Raw genomic sequence first — 9,554 nt, forward strand, 5'->3', positions numbered from 1 at the left:
TGGACCAAACACAGTTCATTATGCAAATGTTACAATGATGCAATCCAAACATTCAACAAGGTCAAGGTTTTTTGAAAAATAAGTTGTTAAAGAAATTATTTGTTAAAGAACACCAGATGGTGAAATTTTCAGTCATTTCCAGGTATACAGGGTGAAAGATGTGTGCTGGAAAGTGAAAGGTCATATGGTCAAACCCCTGAAGGGAGAAGTGAATTATCATCATTGTGCCCTTGAGCAAGACATTTAACCTCAGGTTACTCCTGGAGGACAGTCAGGGCAGTGAGTGCTTGGGGTTAAATCTTCTTCTACAGTAGACACTGAAACCACACTTCAAAATGTATGAATGCCACTGCATTAGATTACAATTAATGATACAACTGTTCAAAATGAAGACTGTTAATGGAAAGTTAGTGGAATATGTCCATGTTGTAATTTACCACTCATAATATCAAATAAATAATCAGTATATTCATGCGTGTTTTCTTTTTCCTTTTTTTACTGCAGCAACTTCATGGCAACAACATTCATTTCACTGACGGCTATGAGTTGAAGGAGGATATCGGCATTGGAGCATATTCGGTCTGCAAACGTTGTGTCCACAGAATCACCAGTGTGGAGTATGCTGTCAAAGTACGTATGAAATCTAATCTTTGAAAGCACTGGGTTCCATTAAATGTTCTTTGTGTGAAAAAACACAGTGTTATTTAGAGAACAGCAGAGGTACTGGCGGTTTCATACGTGCATTTTGATGAATTGCCATAGAGGACAGCATCACTCAGTGTCAGTCGAGGCTTTATCAGACACCGCTGTGACCAGCCCACTTCATTTCAGATTATTGACAGAGCCAAGAAGGACCCGTCTGAAGAGATCGAGATTCTTCTGCGATACGGCCAGCACCCAAACATCATTACTCTGAAAGATGTGAGTCACACTTTGAAAGAAATGCTACTTTAGTTTAACGGAAAGCCCTTACTAGGCCATGTAAATGAGTATTTTTGATCATTTAATCTGTGCCCATTATTTTTTTGATCTGTATTTAGAGTTTCAAAACTGTACTCATGGATTTAACTATTTCACAATAGGCAGAAAAGATCTATTATTTTATATTTGAAGATAAACTTATGTTAAATTAGTTAATAGAGGTTTCCTATTTACAATTTCATGGTGTAGTTTTCAATAATACTTTTTTTTTTTTTTTTTTTGCCCATACATATGTTTATTAAATTGATAACTAATAACTTAAATTTGATGAACTATAGTAAGAGACAATTTCCTGGAATGCTCTAATTTGCTTAATATATTATAGTCAGTAGATGTTAGTATTCTTTTTAATGAAGTTAAGTCTGAATTTGTAGCTTGGACAAAACTTAGAGTTTAGAGAAATGCCTAATCAAAAAACGAAAAATAAATAAGTAGAAAAGCTTTAAATAGACATAATTGGTCCACATTAACATGATTATCTTACTTAGTTTTTTTGACTAGTTTTCTAGTACAAATATCTTAACATTCTTGAATCTAGGAGAATTTACTTCAGATGCAAAATGACTAGTTTTCTGAAAATATTTATCAATATGTTGTTAGTTTTTGCTTAAACAAGAACAGACATATGCCAATGGGGCAAGAAAACTAATCAAAGGGAAAACAGGATTATTTTTCTTGCCCTATTGGCATATATTTTTTCTTGCTTTAAGCAAAATCTAACAAACTTTAGATTTTTTTTGTTTTCTTCAGAAAAGACTTAAAAGTAATTTTGCTTCTCGGGTAAATGTATTATGATGTACTGTAGGCATGTTTAGATATTTGTAATGAAAAACAAGACAAAAATACTAAGTAAGAAAATCATTTTTTGCGGTGGTACCTATTGATCTAATGAAACTCTTCTGTTGTGTGTTGAAATTCCTCAAATTCAGTTTCAAATTCCCTTCCTGTCATTCCAATTTAACTTTCTGTGTGTTGTAGTCAATTCCCTTTAAATTCTTGGATCGAAAAAAGGAGCTCATTCTCAAATTCATAATTTTAAACACTCCAGCCTACTAACAGAATGTTTAATGTCTTTATGTCAGCTGTCTTGCCATGTTAACCTGCATTACCGTTGATCCAGTTTCACAAGTTGTCTTCTGGTTGCGTAAGCCCTCCTGGGCTCCCTCTGGTCTGCTGATGTCTGTGATTGAAAGCTGCATCACTGCAGTGTGGTGGAGAGAGTGAGCTGTGCTGTGCTGTGTGCTGCAGGTCTATGACGACGGCAAGTTTGTGTATCTGGTGATGGAGCTGATGAGAGGAGGAGAGCTGTTGGACCGGATCCTGCGGCAGAAATGCTTCTCAGAGCGCGAGGCCTCAGCTGTGCTCTGCACCATCACCAAGACTGTGGAGTATCTGCATTCACAGGGGGTCAGTTTGTGGGGATGCTAAATACTTACTTGTTTGGTTGCTACTGTCATAAGGGTACATTTTTCCATAAATAAGCATAATGGAACATGATAAGAATAAATAAGCTTTCCATTGATGTATGGTTTGTTATGATTGGACAATATTTGGCTGAGATACAACTATTTGAAAATCTGGAATCTGAGGGTGCAAAAAAAATCGAAATATTGAGAAAATCGCCTTTAAAGTTGTCCAAATGAAGATCTTAGCAATGCATATTACTAATAAAAAATTAAGTTTTGATATATTTATGGTAGGACATTTACAAAATACCTTCATGGAACATGATCTTTACTTAATGTCCTCATGATTTCAGAATCAGAATCAGAATCAGAATTAGCTTTATTCGCCAGGTGTGCGCAAACACACGAGGAATTTGTTGTGGTTTTAAGGTGCTCCTGGTACATACATGCATACATACATACATAAATACACATGTGACATTTCTGGCATAAAAGAAAAATCAATAATTTTGACCCATGCAATTTATTTTTGGCTATTGCTACAAATATACCTCAGCGACTGGTTTTGTGGTGCAGGGTCACACTCCATTTGCCATAGGAGTTCTAATACAGCAAATGACACAAATTTTGGTCACTTTGTGGAGTGTAGTACATCAATGTTTCTTCATCTGTGTCCAGGTTGTGCATCGAGACTTGAAGCCCAGTAACATCCTGTATGTCGATGAAATAGGCGACCCAGAGTCCATCAGAATATGTGATTTTGGGTTTGCCAAACAGTTAAGGGCTGAAAATGGTCTGCTCATGACGCCGTGCTACACTGCAAACTTTGTGGCCCCTGAGGTACTTCTAGATATATTTTTTACTGTTTAGTGTTATGATTTATTCATCTCTGAAAAAAAAGATTTTTTTTTTTATGTTTGTGAAACATGTCATACAAATGTAAAATTATTTAAAATAACAATTGCTCTTAAAAATTACTGCTGTTTGAAAGTCTACTTAAAGATGACCAAACTATATTGCTTGATTGACAGAAACTGCAGTGAGTCTACAACAGGAATACAGTGTTTTTAGGCACGACCCTGTGCTAAAATCACTGTTTTATCAAAAAAGTTTATATGTTTAAATGCAACTCAGCCAATCAGAATTAGAACTAAGGGTTAAAACTAAGTGTTTTATAATATATGTTCACAACAAACCTGTGATTCATATAGGTCCTGAAGAAACAGGGATATGACGCCGCCTGCGATATCTGGAGCCTGGGAATCTTACTGTACACCATGCTGGCAGGGTAAGTTGAGTCTTAACAGGATATATGTTATATAATACATATACACTACCATTCAAAAGTTTGGGGTCAGTTGGATTTATGTATTTTTTTTATTTTTTTTATTGATTTATAAAACAATTTTTAAAAAAAAGATATATAATACAGCTATACAATACTTTTATTTTGGAATGATGCATTAAATTTAACAAAAGAGACCATAAAGACTTTATTTCTTCACGTTCTTTAAATTTCAGCATATAAGAATGATTTCTGAAGGATCATGTGACATAGTTAATGAAAATTCAGCTTTGCCATCAAATAAATAAATAAACACCATTTTAAAAAATAGAAAACAGTTATTTAAAATAGTTTTTACTGTATTCATCAAATAAATGCAGCCTCGAGAGACTTGAGCATAAGATACTTCTTTCAAAAATGTAAACAGTAATGTATGAAGTATAAATACAATCACAATTTTTACTGCCAAGTTTGGACATTTTTGATTGATCTTTTGTTTCTCGTGATATTTAAAAAATCTTCAGATCTAATTAGTTAAATTAGTTTTGTAGGCAATTTTTATATATATATATATATATATATATATATATATATATATATATATATATATATATATATATATATATATATATATATATATATATACATATTTTTTATTTTTTTATTTTTACCATACTAAACAGTAATTATAATAAAGACATTTAAATGTCTGAAATAATGAAGGAAAAACAGACATCAAGTGTCCAGGATACATGTGAACTCCTTAGTTTAAAAAGCATCCCAGAATGCACCACTTCTGCTCATAAGAATGAGCAAATCTAGAAAAGACGATGTCAACGTTGCAGAAATGATTAGTTAATCAAATTAAGAATACGTATCTGTGCCCAAACCTGGTAGTTACAATAGTAACATAGTTAAAAACTCACTTTAAAAAGCAGCAGAAAGTAGCCCTGCTGCAATTTTTTGTTTTGTTTTTTCTTAATCTCAGTACGAATAGATTCTATCTGTTGCTTTAAATGAACTGACAGCATTCATCTAGGTATGCTAACATTGTTTCTGCCATCAATCTGCCCACATGACCCAAGAGCCCTGTCTTCATTTTCATCATTTTCTATGACATTACAATTGACCTGTCAAAACAAACAAATCAAAACTCTGTGTAGCACATCCTTTCTCCCATTACCCACATGAGGGACTAATTTCTAGAGCAGGGTGGAGGGGATTACTAGGTAAGCCGGGTCAAGTCACAGAGTAATTGTACTGAACACAATGCCAGAGCTATCAGAAGCCAAGCAGCTCTCTCAATTTAATGTTCCTGACTATGGATTGAGCTTTAAACCTCTGTGTAATCAGAACATTTGAAGAAGAAGAAAAAAAAAAAATCATCTCACTCTTCTGACCTAGCCATATGCGTACGCTAAAAATAACACAGTGGAAATGGGGGTATTACAAAAATAAAAGCCACTCTTTTCTTTCTCTTCTCACCCTTTCTCTGTAAGGGCACATTCACAAGTTCTTTCACACACTCAGCACTTGTTCTGTCCCACAGTTTCACGCCCTTCGCTAACGGCCCTGACGACACACCAGAAGAGATCTTGGCTCGCATTGGCAGTGGGAAATTTGCCCTGTCAGGAGGCAACTGGGACACGGTGTCTGACGCGGCCAAGGTCAGCTTCCTGATTTTTGCATGTTGGGATTAGGTCTGGCCAATACAGTATTGCCCATAAACCAAAAAAAAAATGTTCTGCCTTTTGACAATGTTCAATATGGTTGTTAACATATTTTTGTTTTAAAAAAAAAAGGCACGTTTTCCACATTTACTTGTTTTGAAAAATGTTTTATTCTTTTCAGTTTTATATGTATTTATTTACACTACCGGCCAAACTCTTGAAATAATTACAATTCTACTTAACTACATAATTAAAAATTCATGTTTTCTTGAAAGAAGTCTTTTTATGCTCACCAAGACTGCATTTATTTGACCGAAGATACAGTAAAAACAGTAATATTTTGAAATATTTCTATATGAATGTATTTTAAAATGTAATTTATTCCTGAGCAACAATTGAGCACCGGTTCAGCATATTACAATGACTTCTGAAGGTTCAAGTGACATTGAAGACTGGAGTAATGATGCTGACAATTCAAGTTTGCTATCACAGGAATAAATTACATTTTAAAATATATTAACATAGAAAACGGTATTTTCAAATTGTAATAATACTTTACAATATAACTGTGTTTACTGCTACTGTTTTATTTATTTATTTATTAATTTTGAGCATAAAATACTTTTTTTGAAAACAAAACAAAAAAAATCTTAATCAGTCCAATTTTTGACATGTAGTGTATATCAATATTACAGTCACAGTAATAGACAGCAGTGTAGATAGATTATTTAGGCAATAAAAATGCAATATAACCCATGCAGAGACAGCCATGATTATTTTTGAGTGGTGACACAAACAAATACTTTTGAATTGTTTTATTTGAAGCAAACGGAACAGATTTACAGAAATGAACTTATCGACTCTAATACCATGTTGAGAGAAGGAAGGTTTGGAAAACTATAGTCTGATAACACTCTTCGCCCAACCCTAGAAATTATGTGTATTCAGTCTTTACCATCAGCTGTGAAGATGTTTCATTCTCTAAATCATCTTTATTAGATCTCTAAATGATTTCAGCTTCAAAATGTGTCATTTTTGTCATCTTTGAACAGGACATTGTAACTAAAATGCTGCATGTGGACCCTCATCAGCGGCTGACGGCACCTCTTGTTCTCAGACATCCCTGGATAGTGAACTGCGATCAGTTATCTCAGAGCCAGCTGATCAGACAGGACGTGCAACTGGTGAAGGTATCATCCCATCTGCTGCTGCTGCGTTTGAGCTGTGGCCAGATCCACGCTCCACTATCAAAGTGCAATATCGCCACCTCATGTGTACCTGTAAAACTGCACCTGTTCAGCTTTACAGATGAAACAAAAACTCAACTTTAAACCTAAAGAAATGAATTGTTCTTTTGACTTAATTAAAAGGAACTAAACAATTCTGGTGATCATTATAATTTCTAAGTTTATCATTTTTAGTCCTGTGAATTCTGGAGTCATATACTACAAAATAATATAGAAAATGTGCCACTTTGTATTAACAAAGCAAATAGGCTAACTATGTAGAGGGGGAATATATTTATTGATTGATTGAAAACATAAAAAAAAAAAATAATTGTGAATGGTACTGTATGTACTGTTATCAATCAATCAAAATATGTTTTTTAATGCTCACTAAGGCTACCTTTAATTTAATCAAAATACAGTGGAAAAACTGTGAATATTGTAAAATATTACAAATATTTCTATTTGAATATATTTCAAAATGTAATTTATTCCTGTGATGCAAAGCTGAATTTTCAACAGTCATTATTTAAGGCTTCAGTAATAACATAATACTTCGGGAATCATTTAATATCATAATATCACTGAATAGCATTTAAAAAACTTCTCACTATTATCAATGTTAAGAACAGTTGCTTCTTTTTTTTTGAAAATCCTTTTTTAAGGATTCTTTAATGAATAGAAAGTTTAAATCATCAACATAATTTATTTGTAATAGTAATCCTTTGTAACAATGTAAAAAAATAAATAAAAAAAAGTGTTTACTGTCACTTTTGATTCTTTTTATATACTATTGCTGAATAAAAGTAAGAAAATCTTACTGACCACAAACCTTTGAACGGTATGAAGTATTGTTGCATGCAAACTTTAAATGATCACAGATCACTATTTGTACTTTCTCATTGTATACTTTATGATATATTAATTCAACCTATGACATTATTTCCTAGGGGGCGATGGCTGCCACATACTCAGCTTTGAATCGATCACCTCAGGCCCCAAAACTGGAGCCAGTGCTTTCTTCCTGTCTGGCTCAGAGAAGAGGCATGAAAAGACTCACATCCACTCGTTTATAGCACTCCAGCCAGACACTTGAGCTTCTACAGCTTTAAGAAATGTCAGAGCGCGCCGGCTTCAGACAAGGCACCAGCATCCGGAGCAAAGTGGAAAAATTGGATTGACCACAGAGTGTCAGAGCAATCTCCAAAGAGCGACAAATGATCTGCCAAATGTCTCTGCTGATGTCAAGAGATTGATGAGGGCCAGATGCAAACATCACAGCTGTCGGGGCTCAAAAACAGATCTTTCAGAACGTGATGCTGGTTTTCTGTGTGTGCTCCACCCCTGTGGACTTCAGGAGTGTAGCATCATGAAGTGTGTAGTTTTAACGGTGCATAACAAAGATCACAGTTATCATTCCCAAACTGTGTGCGGGCAGTGGTCGTTCATAACTGTTGCGACTTACTTGCTGCAGACACTTCAATTACAGTCATGTAGAAGATGCTCTGGTCTATCATGGTGACAGTGCTGCACCTTTAGCTACGTGCCAGCATTATGAGCATCTTTTGAACATGCATTCCATGTACAGGATGTATTTGTATGACAAACAAATGGTTCTAACATGCTAATGAAAGCACAAGGAAAATCTATAATGTCCCAGTTTTACTTTTTTAGTTGATCTTTTTGGTGATTATATTGGTCTTATGTAATGCTGAGACTACAGAAAACAGCTGTTTTTAATTGTAATGTTTCTATTTTATTTTTATTTTTTCATATTGCGTATTTGCACCACAAAATGTTGGTTTTATTTACTTATTTATTTATTTATAAATGTTTTTGTTAAAATGCATGTTTATTTATATTTCTGTTTAATTATTTAAATATTGATGTGTTTATTGAAGATATCCGCTACCTTTTTTATCTATTTATTTTTAAGTGACCTTTATGCATAAACATGAAACCTAAACAAGTGCCACACTTTTGCACTAGATTGATTGAATGATGATAAAGAAATAAAAACTTTAGAATATAAACATGTCCATGCATTTTCACTTTCATGGAAATGTAAAAATGTGTTTGAACTAGACTACCAAAATTTGTTGTAAAGTCTTTAGATCAACAATCTTGAAAACATGATTTATGTACTGAGGTCATTGCTATTACACCTATAGTTATCCATCATAATATTCAGTTTATGTTAAAGTTTACCAATGTTACATCATTCTTCCATTAAATATCACAACTTGCCTATACGCATTAACTCATGACAGTCTATAAGGAAATCTGTTTTCCACACATAGCACTCTATGCTCTGTGAAACTTACTTAAGGATATTCGGAAATTATGTTTGCATGCCATAAACAATTTGTAGCAGCCTCTGAAAGATTAATGATAGCAGTACAGATGAAAATAACCTTTTTTGTAAGATAAATTGACAGTCCAGTATTTTTGTATGAATATGATCAACACCTTTTCCAAAAATGAAGCTCTGATATGTAGAGAAACACATTCTGGGCTGTTTGAGGACCTTCAGCCAAACTTTATCTTTTGCTGGTGTGGCTTATTTTTTAAACGTGAAAAGCTTTAAATTTTTGTTGTTGTTGATGCTGATTTATTTGTTGCCCTTCTGTTTTAACAATCCCCCGAAACAGGTATATGTCAGTGCATCAGTGCTTCTACTAGCTTAAGTTAATGCTGTACATCAGGTGTAGAGACAGTGACTACCAACCAAACAGCAATATCATTAGGATCTTTCCTTGCTAGAAAAGAAATTATACTTTTATGCCCTGTGTTGGCTTGTATACCAACAATTTATAAATAAACAACATAAAAATGTGATCAAACTTGTCTCAGTATTATTATATGTGGTAATGAATTGTGGACCGTGTCATTTCTTGAAATTGATATAAATGAGTACATTCACATATTCATAACAGTGTCCTGGAAAGGACATTTTCAAGTGGATTTATATTTAATTCCTTAACGT

The 9,554-nt window shown here is 33.7% G+C and overlaps 1 protein-coding gene across 3 annotated transcripts in view; it reads left to right on the plus strand.

Annotated features, from left to right (window-relative positions):
• The window catches only part of rps6ka2 (ribosomal protein S6 kinase, polypeptide 2), a 53,083-nt gene extending 43,695 nt beyond the window's left edge, over positions 1-9,388 (plus strand). For all 3 annotated transcript variants that reach the window (XM_058796637.1, XM_058796639.1, XM_058796640.1), the window contains 8 exons: positions 505-630; positions 832-921; positions 2,230-2,388; positions 3,066-3,227; positions 3,599-3,675; positions 5,222-5,339; positions 6,395-6,532; positions 7,519-9,388. In XM_058796637.1, coding sequence (XP_058652620.1) covers positions 505-630; positions 832-921; positions 2,230-2,388; positions 3,066-3,227; positions 3,599-3,675; positions 5,222-5,339; positions 6,395-6,532; positions 7,519-7,644 — 996 coding nt within the window. In that variant the 3' untranslated portion in view covers positions 7,645-9,388. The remainder of the gene's footprint in view (positions 1-504; positions 631-831; positions 922-2,229; positions 2,389-3,065; positions 3,228-3,598; positions 3,676-5,221; positions 5,340-6,394; positions 6,533-7,518) is intronic.
• Positions 9,389-9,554: the final 166 nt, after the last annotated feature.

Source organism: Onychostoma macrolepis, chromosome 13, assembly GCF_012432095.1.
Source record: "Onychostoma macrolepis isolate SWU-2019 chromosome 13, ASM1243209v1, whole genome shotgun sequence".
Classification (NCBI taxonomy): Eukaryota; Metazoa; Chordata; class Actinopteri; order Cypriniformes; family Cyprinidae; genus Onychostoma; species Onychostoma macrolepis.